Source organism: Eriocheir sinensis, chromosome 21 (genome assembly GCF_024679095.1).
Source record: "Eriocheir sinensis breed Jianghai 21 chromosome 21, ASM2467909v1, whole genome shotgun sequence".
Taxonomy (NCBI): Eukaryota; Metazoa; Arthropoda; class Malacostraca; order Decapoda; family Varunidae; genus Eriocheir; species Eriocheir sinensis.
In genome coordinates this window covers 2,596,362-2,613,794 of record NC_066529.1, presented here as the reverse complement: position 1 = coordinate 2,613,794, position 17,433 = coordinate 2,596,362, and the positions used below count along the sequence as shown (strand labels likewise).

At 44.3% G+C, this 17,433-nt stretch overlaps 1 protein-coding gene across 2 annotated transcripts in view; it reads right to left on the bottom strand.

Moving 5' to 3' along the window:
- Positions 1 to 17,066, bottom strand: part of LOC127001508 (uncharacterized) — a 36,396-nt gene extending 19,330 nt beyond the window's left edge. Inside the window, exon 1 of one of the 2 annotated variants that reach the window (XM_050866103.1) lies at positions 16,519 to 17,066. In XM_050866103.1, coding sequence (XP_050722060.1) covers positions 16,519 to 16,572 — 54 coding nt within the window. In that variant the 5' untranslated portion in view covers positions 16,573 to 17,066. Of the gene's footprint in view, positions 1 to 12,218; positions 12,240 to 16,518 lie in introns of those variants that run through there. The other variant, XM_050866106.1, reaches the window with a different exon arrangement.
- Between the last annotated feature and the right edge of the window lie 367 nt (positions 17,067 to 17,433).

Below are 17,433 nucleotides of genomic sequence, written 5' to 3'. Positions count from 1 at the left end.
GGCGAAGGACATAAGGAGAAACCGGGGCATGGAGGAGGAAGGAAAAGTCAGGGAAAGGGGAAAGTGGAAGGAGTGGCAAGGAGAGAAGGGAACAGGAGAGAGAAAGGATGTTAAGGGAGAGGATAGGAAGTGATAAGAAGATGGCTGTCAAGGTGAAGGGCATAAGGAGATAGGTGCGGCATATAGGGCCCATAGAAGGGTACTAAAATAACACCTTACTCGTAAACAAAACATCCGCCAGCGCCGCTCGACCACAGACAACACCGTCATCACTGTCGTCGATCGTGACTCTGATAAACTTTCCTAGCTGGGACGTAAAGGGAATGATAAAGTAAATAAAAAGTTAACGAAAATATAATACGATCTGTAGTAAGAAATTGGCGTATTGGCTTCATATTTAAGTCTGTCTGTCTGTCTGTCTCTTTCTCTCTTATCATACGTTGCTGATAAAGAGATGTAACGAAGAAAAAAATATTAACATCACAAGAAAGAGATTGAACACATAAAAAAAGTAATTATATAGTCACATTGAAATTATAAAGAGAAGCTGAAACTGTTGATGAAGAAGAAGAAGAAAATACATAAAAAAAGAGAAGAAGAGGAAGAAAGAAAAATCGGATGAAAAAAAATATAGAAGAACTGAAAAGGAGAATAAAACACGAATAAGAATAACAATGAAAAATAAGGAAAAAAAATAATCATAAAAATAAAAATATGAATAAAAAAAGAACAAAAAATAGAAGAAGACAACGAAGAAGAGGCAGCCAGTAAATTGTTGTTGACGCGTGACAAACACCCACAACGGAGGGGGATGGATAAGGAAAAGTTGTTGCCAATTACCACCACCTGCGCGCACTACTTTCCCCCTTCAGTTTTCACTCTCCGTCAGTCCGCCAATACTACTTCACCACCTTCGGGCTAAACAGAACAGACAAACCATCGACTCATATATACGAATGATAATTTTTCAACGTCAGTCTTTAGAAACAATAACGCGGGTGATTTGTGATTTTATACCTATTTTTCAAGACGCCGTTAATTGTTTTTGTTGATTTTTTTGTCTTTTTTATTTTACGAATGAGTTTGTAATATATGTCGACTTGATTCTGTGAAAATCCAACACTTTTGATTAACTCCGTCTGAAATATATGGAGTTACAACGTCAAACTAGCCTCATACCTATTAAAAATTACTAATAGGCTACGGCGTTTAAAAAAAAAAAAAAATCCGGTGAAAGTATTGACGAGAAGGCGAGGTTCAATATCTTTTTTTTTTTCTTTGTGTGTATGTGTGTGTGTGTGTGTGTGTGTGTGTGTGTATTGACGAAACTTAATCGCATATGTGCTCAAAAGAAACGGTGTATATGGTTTAGATTCAATAAAAGCCAAGTGATGTCTTTCAATTCTATGTCAGCTGGTGATGGAATGAAACCTCCGACACCTGTGAGCTGAAGTGGCAGGTGTGACACATGTATTTTATCTTTTACTTTCGTTTTAGATTCTTCTCTCTCATCCTTCCTTCCCTTTATTTAGTTTTATTAATTTTTCTTCCTTTCGCCTTTTATCTGTTTGTGTCTTTCGTCTTTTTTTCTTTTTCCTTCTTTCATTTACCTTCTTTCCTGTTCCTTCTTTCGTTTCCTTCTTTCTTTTTCATGCCTTCTTTTTCCCTCATTCTTTTTCCTGGAAAGAGTAAATATTAGAAGTCTACACGTTTGGTTGTAATGAGGATTGGCGACTGAAGGGGCAATAGTAGATGATTAGTGAAGAAGGATAGTTGGGTAGTGGTAGTAGGGGGATGTAGTGAGTTGTGGTGGTGATGGGTTGGTAGTGGGTGGTGGTGGTGGTGGTAGGAACTGACGAGGGTGCCAGCTGTCGACAGTGACCTTGCTTCACTGACAGATGGTCCTTGTCTGTCTGTCTATCCGGCTTGGTACATTACTGCAACAACTACAACAACAACAACAACTACTACTACTACTACTGCTACTACCACCACCATGACTACTACTACTACTACTACCATGACTACCACTCCCAGTACTACTACTACTACTACAGATTTTACCCTCATCCTTGTAAGAGTCATAATTATCACCAATGTTTTCTTCCATTAAATAAAAAAGGAAAACCTGATATTATAACCGTGTGTGTTTGTGTATGGAGGTGGTGGTGACGGTGGGTGGTGACGGTGGGTGGTAGTGGTGGTGATGAGTGGTGATTACGGGGCCCACGTGACAACAGGTGCATGTAGGGAGACAAGGGACGCACTAAAGTACCTGAGGACTCACCGATAATCACGAGAAAGGAAGGAGACGAAAGGGGAGACTTCAGTAACTTTCCCTCTCGGCCCCCTGCTGGTGGTGACGTGAGGGAGAGGGCTGAAGGGCTGGTGTGAGGGAAGGCGTGTCAAACAAAGAAGAAGAAGAACAAGAAGAACAAGAACAAGAAGAAGAGGAAGACGAAGTGTAAGGGTGTGGATATAGGCGAGTGTGAGGGATGGACTAATTACGATGAAGGGAATAGAGTGAGATAGGGGGAAGCAAGACGGTGTAAAGGAAGGAGATGAGAGATACGTGTGTGTGTGTGTGTGTGTGTGTGTGTGTGTGTGTGTGTGTGTGAGTTTAAGTGAGGCTGTAAGGGAGAGTGCGAATGAATTCTTGTATAATTAAAATTTTTCCTTATCCCTCAGGTCCTCCGATCATGCGAGTGGCGTCTTCCTCCTCCTCCTCCTCCTCCTCCTCCTCTTCCCCTGGGGCGCCTCATCATCGTTTCCCCGTCACGTGATATCGATGAGTGTTGGCTGCTGAAGGAAGGAAGGAAAGAAGAAGCAAGGAAGGATGGAGGGAGGAAAAGAAAGAGATCAGGAAGCACGGAAGGAAGGGAGCAAGGAAGGAAAGAAGGAAGAAAGGAAGGAAGGAAAAAAGAAGGAAGGACGTATTGATAGAGGGAAAGAGGACAGGAAAGACGGAAGGAAGGGAACAAGGAAGAAAAGATAGAAGGAAGGAAGGAAGGAAGGAATCATCAGCGTGAGTGTTCATTTTTCTCTTTCAATTTTCTCTTTCGTAGGCCTGTGGTGTAGATAGCCTATTACTGCCAACTCCCTCCACCTATCATCCCCATTTTCTTCAACTGTCGCTCTTGGTTACTCGAAGGCTGTTGCTTCCTGCGGACCAAACCGGAAACTACCACATATTTCAACCCCTCTACGTATTTGTAACCATTCTCAACGTAACTGTCATTTTTGTCAAAGTGTACAACGATCAACAATTTTCCCTCACTTTAATTCGTGATAAGTTGCCACCGACACGAACCGATTTCCCTTTCGCGAGAGGGAGGAGAATCATGGTCCTGGACTGCCTGCACGGAGAGGTCAAGGGAAAGGTTACAGGTTAGATCACAGGACGGAAGTGGCTATATGGAGAGCTCGGGGAATTAAGGTGCTTGAGGGGTAGAGGGAGAGAGTGGTCATGGGTGAGGATGGGAAGAGCAGGGATTAGTAGATGGGTGTGGTTAGAAGGTGGTGAGGAAGGAGGAAAGGCAAGAAGAATTAGAAGATAGAGGATGCCTAAGGGAGTGAGGATGAAGGAACGAAGGTAAGAAGGAAAGGGATGAGTAGAAGGAAAGACAGGACAGGAATGCGGATGGGAGAGGAGGGGAAAGGGAGACGAGTAAAATATGGACAAGAAGTGAATAAAGAAAGGATGGAGTGGGTGGAAGGAGAGGAGAGGATGGGGTTGAGTAGAAGGTGACCAGATGAAGGTATAGGAAAGGGGTGGGAAGAGGAAGGGAAAGACAAGAGGTGAGAGTGGGAAGGAAGGAGACGAGGTAGAATAGGAGGAAACTGGGTAGGAGGGAGACAGATGAAGATAGGAAGGGAAAGACAGATGACAGAGGTATGGGAAGGAAGGAAGAGGATGGGGTTGAGTATAGGAGACGGTCAGGTGAAGGTGGTGGCATGAGAGGTAACGGAGAGTGACACTGATGAAAGACCCGCCACCTTAGCCCTATAATAGTCACCCATCCCTCCTCTGTCTCACTCACTCGTTCGCCGCCCCGCCAGAAATCCGGGAAATATCGATGCGAGGAAAGAAAACAAAAGACGACACGAAGGACCAAAAAGGGAATCCAACGCCACATTCTTTCAGGGAACATCAATTATTTTTCTTGTCATTTATTACGATCCGCTTCTCTATTGTTTATCTGTTCGTTTATATATACGAAGGGAGACGTAAATCCATAACTGATGTGGAATTAAAGCGAGGAAATGAAAAAAATACCTCTGATTACCGCCATGGCGATATTCGAGAGAGAGAGAGAGAGAGAGAGAGAGAGAGAGAGAGAGAGAGAGAGAGAGAGAGAGAGAGAGAGAGAGAGAATAATTATGGATTCAAAAGAAGAAAAGGCAAAGGAAGATATATATACAGAAAGAGACACAGTTCCAACCTCAAACACTTCCTTATATAACTAAATCAACATTACAACTCACTCGTGCATAAGAACATCTTCCACGATCTTATCAAAACGCAGAATCATGTATCAGAATCGCCAAATACAAGGAATACTAAAATATCTCACGATGGTCAGTAAATTCGTATATCAGGATCGAGAGCAGTACTTTTAAACGCACACACGCCCACCCAAAACACACACACAGTACGCAGAAAAAAAATATGCAAAGATGCGTTGCTCAAGTCATGTTGGGCGAGGGGGAACGAACGTGGGCCAGCTGTCGTGTAAATACGGGCGTCGAGGCGGAGTGCGGACCGAGGCGAGGCGTACCGGAGCAAAGGGCAGCAGCGGACGGGGAGGTTTGACTCGTGCGTGGCCCGCGCCGAGGCAAGGCCGAGGTGCTGGTTCCCACGACGCAGTGGAAGAGATTTACGACTCTGTGTACTCAGCTTGACAGGTTGTGCATGACTGTTGCGGGTGTACAGTGCTCTCCCATGCACTCGACCCTGCCCATGAGTCTTGAAATGAATGAAGAAGAGTAGTAGAGATGACTAGCAAGGGAATACGAACACTAATAAGTTACAGTGTTATGTACTCAGGTAGTGGATGGCTCTTGCAGAAGTACAATGCCTTCCTACACGTCGCTACCCACGAGTCTTTAAATGAAGAGGAAGAATAACATAAATGACAGGCAAAGGAATATCAACGCTTTTAAACCAAACACTTTTAAAACAATGTGATGTTCTGAACGTGAGAGGTTGTGGATGGCTCTTGTGGGAGTACAATGCCCTGCCAGACGATCCTTCCCACGAGCCTTTATAAATGAATGAAGAAGAAGAGGGATAGAAGTGACTAGCAAAGAGGATATCAACACGTATAAACTATTGTGATATTCTGAACATGATAGGCTGTGGATGGCTCTTGCGGGAGTACAATGCCCTGCCAGACGATGCTTCCCACGAGCCTTTATAAATGAATGAAGAAGAAGAGGAATAGAAGTGACTATCAAAGAGGATATCAACACGTATAAACTATTGTGATATTCTGAACATGATAGGCTGTGGATGGCTCTTGCGGGAGTACAGTGCCCTTCCAGACGATCCTTCCCACGAACCTTTATAAATGAATGAAGAAGAAGAGGGATAGAAGTGACTATCAAAGAGTATATCAACACGTATAAACTATTGCGATATTCTGAACATAATAGGTTGTGGATGGCTCTTGCAGGAGTACAGTGCCCTGCCAGACGATCCTTCCCACGAACCTTTATAAATGAATGAAGAATAAGAGGAAAAGAAGTAACTGGCGAGAGGATATCAACACTAACTAACCACCGTGATGTGCTGAGCTTGACAGGGTGTGGATGACTCTTCCGGGATCACACTGCCCTCCCTCACGACCTTTCCCCTTGACGCGAGGAAATAGAGGAGAAAAAAAATAGAGAAGGAAATAGGGGAAAAAGATGACTGGCAAGGTGATCGCAATGTCAATAGGTGTATGTACAGGTTGGCGTACGGCAATATACGGTGACACCCTACGCGACCCTGGCCGTGACTGAAGGGAAGAGAAATGAGAGCAATAGAAATGACGGGCACAGCGACATTAACCTGAAGGAAATCACCGGGAAGTCAAATATCGAACCCAGGAACAGCGGAAGTAAGGAACGGGGAATGAGTAGAACAGGAAATGAAGCCGCCTGAAACCGAAGACGGGCAAGGTGATATCGAATGGAAGAAATGTGAGCAATAATAGAGATGACTGCAGTAAGATGACATTAACTTCAAGGAAATTACCGCGAACTCAAATATCGAACACAGGAACAGCGGAAGGAGGGAAAGGAATGAGTAAAGCAGGTAATGACGAGCAAAGGCGATATCAAATGGAAGAAATGAGAGGAATAGAGATGACCAGTAAGACGACATTAACTTCAAGGAAATTACCGCGAACTCAGAAATCGAACCCAGGAACAGCGGAAGGAGGGAAAGGAATGAGTAAAGCAGGTAATGACGGGGAAAGGCGATATCAAATGAAAGAAATGAGAGGAATAGAGATGACGGGGAAGGCGATATTAACTCCAAGGAAATTACCGCGAACTCAGAAATCGAACCCAGGAACAGCGGAAGGAGGGAAAGGAATGAGTAAAGCAGGTAATGACGGGGAAAGGCGATATCAAATGAAAGAAATGAGAGGAATAGAGATGACGGGGGAAGGCGACATTAACTCCAAGGAAATTACCGGGACGTCGAATACCGAACCGAGGAAAAGCGAAAGTAAGGAAAGGAAGGGATGAAGCAGGATATGAGGACGCCTAAAACTATTCACCCACAAAATCAAAGACGGCGAAGGCGATAACAAATGCAAGAAATGGAGATGACAAACAAGGGGACATTAACTTGAAGGAAATCACCGGGAAGTCAAATATTTAACCCAACAACAGCGGAAGTAGGGAAAGGAATGAGGAAAGCAGGAAATGACGCCTAAAACCATTCACCCACAAAATCAAAGTCTAGCGAGGTGATGTCGAAGTTAATTAGGCAGCGACTTCCGCAAAGCTCTGAATCTAGCGTAACAGTAGGCTAAAGGAAATAACGTAAAAAGTGACTAGAAAAGGAAGTGAAGATGCAATGATCGTTCACCCACAAAATCAGTCTAGCGAGGTGATATCGATGTTAATTAGACATAGACTTCCACAAAGCTCTGGATCTAGCGCAACACTATAGGAAATAACGTAAGAAGTGATTAGAAAAGGAAATGAAAATACCTATGACCGTTAACTACATAACCGAAAGCTAAAAAGGTGATATCGTCGTCCATTACGGAGATGACGCCCATAAATAACGCAGCAACAGAGAAAGTATAGCGTATAGAATAGGAAATAAAAATGGCTGTGTCCGTTCACTTGCGTACATAACCGAAAGCTGAAAAGGTGAAATCATCGTTCGTTACGGAGATGACGCCCATAAATAACGCAACAACAGAGGAAGCAACGCAAGAAGTGAACAGAACAGGAATTTTAGATGCCTACGCCTACGACCACTCAGCCGTAATCAGACCCAGGTGCTGCCCGCGCGGACCGTAGTAAAGTTTTATGGCCCCACTAAATGTTTCCGAACGCCTTCCGTGGTGACAAGTTTGGAGGATGTCACCGCCATGCTAATCCACGAAGACAAGGAGAGGAGGGTACTTAACATAGCGGGGAGGCACGAGAAAAAAATGATTATAGACTCGTGGTGGAACAAACAGGCTACCAATTAAAGGAGCTTCGTCCGGAATGGGGAACAAACTGATTAGCGATAAAACGAAGTAAGGGGTTTGGGCAGGTTGTGTTATGTTGTGAACGGAGAGAGAAGAGAGACGCACAGTTAGGTTGACACAGTAGCCGATCATGGACGGAGGACTAAGCAAAAAACGAACCGGTCACGAGGCCTAGAGAAACAAAAGATGCGGATCATGTGGAAAGACTTTAACAAATGACTGACAGACACCCATGAACAGAGAAACCTTACACGTATCTTTTTTTTTTCATTTATCGATCTATTATCTACTTACTCATTCATTCATCTATTTTCATATCTTCTGTATCAGCGAAGCGTCAAGAGGAAGAGACGTTCATTCAAAACAACAATGCGTCATTCACAGGGTAACATAGCCCGGACGCGATTGCCAAAACTTTAGCTCCGTCGCAGCACCCACGCGGAGAGCCGTACTTCGCGCCGCCAGGGAGAGCAGGAGAAACCACGTGACGGAGTGACAAGTGGAGGGGAGCGGCGGCGGCGGCCCTGGAGCAGGTGGACGCCGCCCTAATGGTCACGATCAAGTTCAGGGTGGAGGCAGCCATCTGGCGCCCCACGGCCACTCACTCTCTCTGCCTGACGGACACCCGCGGCTTCATCAACGCGCTCTTTCTCCTCCAGTGACAGCCTCGATGCAAGTGTGGAGTAAAGAGACTACGAAACACCTTCATAAGACAACCCTGAATATAAGCTACGGATCGTTTTCATCGCCTAAGCATCGTAATTTTGATAACAGTTTCCACGATGACACAACAGCCCCACCATGACGCGGCGTAGTCTTCAGGCACGCTTACGTTTCCGGTACATGTGAATCTAACCGCAATACCTGTCATTTCGCATCAGTTACGTGAGAATGTGGAGTATTCCGTGAGCATTGCGTGAAATTGTTTAATATCTGGCTTGTGCTTGCCGCCTCCTGACGTGAAGGACGGCCGCGCGGAGAGCCTCGGCGTGTGGTCTGCGGTCGCCCCACGCTGGGAGGTGCAGCCGCAGATGTGGTGCCTCACTTTCCAACTTTCGGGAGTCATTTAGGCGAGGAGAATGACGAGCCGTAGAAAGAGGAGAAAGAGAAGTCGTAGGAGGAGATGAAGAAGAACAAGAAGAACAAGAACAAGAAGAAAAGGAAAAGGAAGAGAGAAAGAAAAAGGAAGAGGCAAGAAAAGTAAAAAGAAGAAGGGAAAGGAGAAGGAGAAGGAGGAAGAGAAAGAGGAAGAGAGAGAGAGAAAGAGAAGAAGAAAGACAGAAAAAGAGAAAGAAAAGAAGAAGAATAAAAAGAAAGAGAAGGATGAGGGTATGGATGGTGATGATAATGATGATAAACAAGAAGAAATATAAGAAGACCAACGTAAAGAAGAACAACCAGCATCGGGAGCGGAAGAAGATATACAAACACTAAGAATCCTATAATGAAAGTCTAATCTACGGGGAAAACACGTCTAAATCAATTACCACCATTCTTATCATCATTATCATCACTTTCATCATCATCCTCACCACCTCCCCCATGCACCCAACAGCAGCGGAAGGGGGTAGAAGAAGAAGAAGAAGAAAAAGAAGAAGAAGAGGAACAAAAAGAAAAAAAAGAGAAAAATGAAAATGAAAAACCAGCAGCAGCGGAAGGAGGTAAAAGAAGAAGAAGAAGAAGAAGAAGAAGAAGAAGAAGAAGAAGAAGAAGAAGAAGACGAAAAGGAACAAAAAGAAAAGAAAAAAAAAGAAAAAGGAAAAAGGAAAGAAAAAGAAAGAGAAGGAGAGAGGGGAGAAGGAGAAAGAGGAAGAGGAAGAGAAAGAGAAAGAAAAAAAGATGGCATGTCGGGAGCTTTGACCGGCCAGACCCATCGGCGGAGACGCACTTCAATCGCTAATTCGTCCTGGCGTGGCGAGGTTTGCTTGTCTATGGAAATGAGCGCTTGAGGCGGCGGCGGCGTGTGTGGTGTACGGCGGAGCGCGACCCTGTTTGTTGTGTGTTGGGGGAAGGGAAGGGGGGAAGGGGGGGCGTCACACCTGTCTGATATCCCTTTTCTTCTTCCTCCTCCTCCTCCTCCTCCTCCTTCTCCTCCTCCTGCTGTCCGGTTCTCCCATTACGATGCAAGATAAAAATGTTTGACGATTCAAGTTAAGGTCTAACACAAAGAGAATGAACTATTTAACGGAAGAAAGATTAGACCACTGCATATAAACAAAATGCTGTCAATTTCGATAATGACAATAATAACAATAGTAATAATAACAACAATAACAACTTTCCTAAATAACTTCCATCAATCACACAATAAACGAACAAGTACTAAACACTCCCATAAGAATAAACAAGTGCGCATCGCCAAGACAGAATTCGCACCCTTCATTTTGGCCACCCTTGCAGCTGTAGGTACATCTCGGGTTCCTCCCCCCTATATATACCGAGGCGCGGGCAACGACACGCTCCGCAAACAAAGGGAACATAAGAAGGAAGGATGTGGAGGGAGGAAGAGAATGAAATAAAGAAAGAAAAAAGGTCGAGTGAAAAATTATGCCCTTTACAAATATTGGCTCTTGTATCTCTTGCCTCACTGATAACACAAGAGCGCCATAACTACTACTACTACTACTACTACTACTATTACTACTGCTACTATTACTACTGCTACTGCTACTACTACTACTGCTTCTGCTTCTGCTACTACTACTACTACTACTTCTGCTACTGTTAAGACGTGCCTAATGTCTTCACAACACACACACACACACACACACACACACACACACACACACACACATACACACACACAGTCACTTTACACCTTCCCCGATCACTCTTCCTCACGTTGAAACTTGTGACCCGAAGAGAAATAAAGAAGTCGACAAAAAAAGTTACAAGAGGAAGAGCAGATAAAGGAAAAGGGAGAAGAAGGAGTGGTGGATAAAAGGGAATATGAAATAGGGAAAGAGACGACAGACAAGAGAGAGAGAAAATAAGGAAAAGGGAAGAAGGGAAGGAAGAGAAGAGGAACTGAAGGGAAAGGAAAGAGTTGTGGAAGAAATAGGAGATAGGAAACATATATAATTAAAGGAAAAGAAAGGAAAAAGAGGGATAAAGAAAGGGAAGAATGGAAGTAGAGAGGGAAACGTATATGAGAGGGAAGGAAACAGGAACAGGAAGAGAAGTTATTAAACGGAAAAGGAAAGGGAAAGGAAAGGAGAGAGAAAAAGGGGGAGGGGAGAAAATGGGGCCAGGGCAGAGCAGGTGTGTGTGTGTGTGTGTGTGTGTGTGTGTGTGTGTGTGTGTGTGTGTGTGTGTGTGTGTGTGTGTGTGTGTGTGCTTACAATATGTTTGACCTCTTAAAAGAATTCTCACGTCCGGTTGTCGCTGGCAAAAAAAAAAAAAAAGGGAGCGGCCGAGGAAAAGGTCATAGAGAACAAAATTAAAAAAAGGTAGTGAAGAAAAGAAGAGAAAAAAGGAAAGAGTAGGGAAAAAAAGGGAATGGGGGAAGGGGGAGGGAGGGGGTGGGAGGGGGAGAGAAAGGGAAGGAATGGGAATGGAAGGGAAGGAAAAAAAACGAAGAGGGGAAGTATAAGATAAATGGAAATAGAGAAGAAAGGGGATTGGAGAAGAAAGAAGGAGTGGAGAGAGGGAAGAAACAGGAATGGAAGGTAAGGGAAAAGGAGAGGAGTGGATGAAAGTAAACAAGGAAGAGGAGAAGGAGGAGGAGAAGGTGGAGGAGTGGATGAACATTGAGAGGAATGTAGAAAAGTTGAGGGGAAGAGGAAGGGAAAATGAGGGAGGAGAGAAGAAAGGAGGAGAAAAAATAATAAGGAAAAAGAAGGACAGGGAAGGAAACAAAAGTAGAAAAGTGAGGAAAGTTAGGAAAATGAGAAAAAAAGGAGAGATGAAAGAAATTAAAGTTGGGGAAGAGAAATAAAAGGAAGGCTGGGGATGGGAGGAAAGGGTAAAGGAAAGGGTAGAACAAGAAGAAAGGAAGGGAAAGAAAAGGAAAAATGGGAACGGGAGGAAAAGGGGAAGAGAAAGGGTAGATAGGACAGGAAGAATGAAATATAAAGAAGGAAAAGAGGGGAAGGGAAGAGGGAATGAAAGGATAGGAAGGACAGGAAAAAGGAAAGGAAGGAAGAGAGAGGAAGGAAAGGGGTAGAAGGGAAGAAGGATGGAAACGAAAAGGAATGATGGGGATAGGAGGGAAGGGGAAGGAAAGGGTAGGACAAGAAGAATGAAAAAGAGGGAAAGGGAAGGGGGAAGGAAAGGGTAGGACAGGAAAAAGAAAAGGTACGGAAGGAAGAGAGAGGAAGGGAAGGGGTGAACGGGGCTGATGGGGATAGGAGGGAAGGGGAAGGAAAGGGTATATATAGGACAAGAAGAATGAAAAAGAGGGAAAGGGAAGGGGGAAGGAAAGGGTAGGTATGACAGGAAAAAGAAAAGATACGGAAGGAAAAGAGGGGAAGGGAAGGGGTGAACGGGGCTGGCCGGGTTTGATGTCTCGCTTACTTGTGGTTCCGTTCACACGCCCTCGAAAGTACTATATAGGGAGGGCCGCCCTGACCCACCTATTAACCACTATGTAGATCACCCACTTGAGGCCCAGCGGTGCACATGACGCGCCAGGAAAACAAAATATGAATACCTGAATAAGCAGAAAAGAATAAATTAGTGTTGTAAATAGATAGATAAATATAGCAACAAATAGCACTGCGCCGGTGAGACAAAATATGAAGAACTAAAGAGATAGAAGATAGCGAGATAGCGTTAGGGTTGTAAATAAATAGATATAGTAAGAAATTAGCAAGGGATTAAAAATAAGTGAAAATAGGTAAAGTTAAGATGAAAAAAAGGTTTGCCGACATCATACTTTTATTCTTTATATTACCGATATCACGAAAGGAGAGGCAAGGTATAGGGGAACTCCATGTCACACTTCATCTATATAAACTAACGCACCAGTGGAAGAAAACAGTAAACTCGTAATCTTGGAGGCGGGGAAATGATGGAGCAGGTATCGCCGACAGTGCAGAAAGAGAAAACTACACGACCAGGGAATAAAGATGAATCGCTACCTGCTTGATGCCCTTGATTTCAGTGCCTTACGAGCCCGAGGTGGTACAAGCTGCTCGACACTCATAACACCTCCGTGAAAGGACCTCGCTAAGATTTATGGGCTGGGCTGTTTATCACCTTCGTCCTTGGATGGGGATCACACAAACACCGGACGATGCTGTGTAGCTTAGAGGAATATTCTAGCATAGTTTTCTTATGTCCTCCAACCCTAGTGCAGATATATATATATAAAAAAAAAAGCTCGTCACACTAAATGGTAAACAGTTTCTCTTCTGGAAAGTCAATGCTCACAAATTTATTGAATGAAAGAAAAAAAAATCACTTCTTTATAAGTTTACTCAGCCAGACATTTTATTACTCAATGCAGTAAAAGAAAATTGCACTGGAATATCATTAAAATTGGTGATGTCCCAGAACAGGAAGCAATGCTCGCACAAACACTGGAGGGACTTCTTATATAATTTGATATCATTACTGTCACTCAAATGGTAATATTCTCACGTCTTTTTTTTGTCAATGAGGTGTAACAAGTAATAAATAATAACATGCAACAAAATAATATTATAACCCTCTGCCTTCCCTCCCATCCCTCTCCCTTCCTTCCTCTCCTTCTCCCTTCCTTCCTTTCCCTTTCCCTTCCTTCCTTTCCCTCTCCCTTCCTTCCTCTCCCTTCCTTCCTTTCCCTTTCCCTTCCTTCCTTTCCCTCTCCCTTCCTTCCTCTCCCTTCCTTTCTTTCCCTCTCCTTTCCTTCCTTTCCCTCTTCCTTCCTTTCTTTCCCTCTCCCATCCTTCCTTTCCCTCTCCCTTCCTTCCTTTCCCTCTCCCTTCCTTAGTGGCCTCCGGTTATTGAAACAGTACGAATAATGGCAAAGCTGTTTTTTTTCACCATACCAGCCATATTTATTTCACGTTTAACTCATAAATCGTGTCGTGGAAAACGCTGGTCATTTAACTACTGCCCTGAGTCATTCCATGTGGCAACTCTCGAACAGTTGTCGAAGATCATAAACTTGTAAATATGTGACTTTCGGGGTGGGGTGGGGGTGGGGGGGCAGACAAGTGTGGACAACCCTGGAGTGCCGTGCCTATCTTGTGCACACCCCCTCGGGACAACCTGACTACGTGTTAAACATTCGAAAACGAGTTTCACGATGTATTAATGGGGATCCCGGCACCATTTCCACCTACTCGCGCTGTTTCATTCGACACAGGTATGAACATCAGCCAAGGGAAGACCTTACAACGTAATTACAACATCAACAATTTGTACGAGATTCGCGATGTACTGAATGGAGATTCCTGCGCTTTCAAACATTTCTTGGCTAATTCACACGAAGACACACATGCACACTGTCCTCATCCAACTCAGTTCCGAGGAAGAGTTACGAAATGACTTGAGTAGTACGTGTTCGTCATTCCAAAACCGAGACTCATTAAATTTTACAAAGTTTCGGTGCTATGAATCTTATCGCATCCTGTCCCCGTTGAATAGGAAGATGGACACTGAGCTACATACACTTGGGACTACGACTTAAAATACACGTATGTTTATGAAAGAAAGAGAACAGTGATTTACGACAAGTGGAAAAAATGTCCAGAGAGTCCGTATTGATGTCAAGTGAATGAGGAGAAAACTTAAAAGGAATACGTGCGTATGTAAGAGAGCAATGACCTACGAAAAGTGAAAAATAATGTCCATAGAGTCGGTATAGATGGCAAGTGAATGAGTAGAAAACTTAAAAGCAGGTGTTAAGAGGTAAAAAGGCGAGGTGGAGTTGAACAGGTGTCGGGTGGTGGTAATGGGAGGAGTGACCAGAGAGGTAATGAAGGCTCCCAATGGTAAAGATATCCAGGCGAGGTGTTTTCATAGCTGCGCGTGTTACCTCAGGTTCTACGGCATACGGAAGACGTGAAAGAGAGACAAGACAACCCTCCCAACAGATATATCGGTGCGGAGAACACTTCCAAACCGTAGTGAGAGGTAAATAAGGTGAGGAAAGGTAATGAAGACTGCCGGTATTGGACTTTGTGACGGGGCTTCCTGTTCTGTCTCGATTAAGATATAAGATTAACAGTTTTTCTGACGGCGGACGGGGAGGGGGTTACATGCAAGCCTTACAGATATGCATACGAGAAGGAAGTCATTGATGGAGATGTGGGAGATAAAGAGGTAAGATGGGAATAAGAAGTGTGTATATGTGATGGTGGTGGAGGTGGTGATTGTGCTGGTCAGTGGCTATAAGATAATGAAGGTGTAGATAATGAAGACTGGCGATGTTTTTAGCTTTTGCGGAGGTAATATAAAGACCTGTCGATATTTCTTCACCCTCTTTTTGTTCCCGGTCTCACCTCAGGGGGACAGTAGATAAGTATAACAGCTTTTATGATGAGCGCTTCTAATAGTTTAAGTTGCTCTAATTCAGGCTCATCTTAATCATGTTTGCCGCGCCCTAAGAGGCAAATTATATGCCACTTAAAGCGAGCAGGAATTACGTGGATGAGCGGTTTTGTTCGTTATCCAGTGACGCAGAAACGAACATCTTTAAAACAGTCTTCGCTAAATTTTCTCAACTCGTAACTCTTTAAAGTGGAATGTGACGTTAGAAGCATCGCAGCCACACCTGAAAGTAAGCCTTGAAGGAACTGACTAGCGTGTTACAAACTAAATAAAGAAATCAAATAGTTTATCAATAATATGTGAATAATGGAAATGATCTCTTCCACACCAAATAAAATGTAGTGTGTATATTGTTTTAAGAGTAAATAAATGGTCGGGGATATTAGGCTATAGCGGGGAGGGACAATTTCTGCAGCTATAGAAGGATCGACGACATATTATTATTATTATTATTATTATTATTATTATTTGGTTCTGGGCCTCGTACTGATGAGTTCATTCCCCCTCATGATTTACAATACTACTCTATCCGCATTTCTGGTTATAGATGGGTATAAAAAAAATCCTTCATTCATCTATTTCAACAACTTCGAAGTCTTGATGCATTTTCTCACACACGCTTTGCCCTGCTGGTCCCTCCCTCCCTCTCTCTCCTCCAAACATTTGCGACTCACTTGACTCCCTCCTCTCAGCTGCACCGGACCAAGCGTCTTGATCCCACGTGAGATTATCAGATCCAAGAAAACCAAGACGGTCTTTTTATTACTAACTTGTACACCAAACCAACCTCATCCCTTCTCATGGCAACTTGGGGAGGGGAAGCAAAGATATTGAGAAAGGAGATAATTGCGGTAATCATCTCTGCAGTAAAACGAAATGTATTAAGAAGAAAGTAAAATCTCGCGTGGTCAGGTCACGTCAACACAGGATATTTTTAGGTGCGCGGTCATACGTGGCTCCCGACTCCACCCACAGCGGCGCCGTCCTCACTCACTCACTCCTCTCGGCGCCACGTGAAGACAGACTTGTGCTCATCCTCCTTCAGAGCTTATGAGAGACGAAGTAAAGAAATATAATATGAAGAGGAAAGATTGCATTTTGTTGATATGAAGAGGAAGAGGAGAAAATGGGGGTTCTCTTATCGCGGGTATAATAATTCCCACGCATGAAGATATGAAAAAGAGAAACACTGACCCAAAGGAGTGAGAGCAAAGTGAGGGTCATCTGCCGTGTCCCCCCGTTCATCGCCTTCAGGAGTCACAAGGAATAAATGCCAGAAGAGATAAAATGCAGGAGAAACCCTTTTATACGATCTCTTTCACCTGTATCTCCTCACCTGTTGCCTTGAGGTGATAGGTACAGTCACGTGGAGAGGCTGACGGGCACACATGCAGGGGGCGCCGCTCCCTGCTCCCCCAACATGATGTCCGGTCGGTCGTGTACACCTCAGCGCTCCCTCATGACGCTTCCCGGGGTTGATGTATCACGTCCCGCCGCGTTACCTACCGAGCCTCAGTTGCCCCCGCACGACGCATGACGTGACGCTGTCTTGTCACGAGAGGCACGATGAGTCTTCAGGACACACTGTAAATACTTAGTGCCGCGTTGCCGCTCAGGAGAATAAATGAATGGCAAGCAGCACACCGACGAGCTCCTTTTAGGTTTATCAAAGTATGAACAAAATGCGCATTGAAACGTATCTCCAAATGTTTTAGTTTAGTGTGCCGGGGTTGGTCAACGCGGAGCAACAGCACGAGAAGCAACACTGGAAACGTTTGCGCCAAGTTGGTGAGCGTCTCGTGAGCGGCGGCGTGACGAGGAAGCGATAGGCACGGGTGTAAGCGGCGCGAACCTTTTCTAGACTGGAGAGTGCCGCAAAAGAGGCAGACGGCTGGAGGCTCCAGCAGGCCCCGCCCCGCCCCGCGCCGCCCCATTCCATCCAGCTGACGCCGCACGGCCACCCACTGACCATTGACACTGCGATAATGGGGTGCAGACTGCAGAGCCGACCGCTGCTCTGCCCGTCATGATTTCCCATAAAAAAAAAATAAAAAAAAAAACTGATGAGTGTTTGACAAGAGCAAAAAATGCAGACCTGAAATGTTTAGTGTCATTTTTTTTTTAACAGCAGGGGAGGCAGCTCAAAAAAAAAAAAAAAAAAAAAAAAAACTGACAGCCTTTATGGCATATCACTTGTATACCAACATTACTGAGAATGTAACTATTCTAGTGTGTATCATGTGGCTGGTGG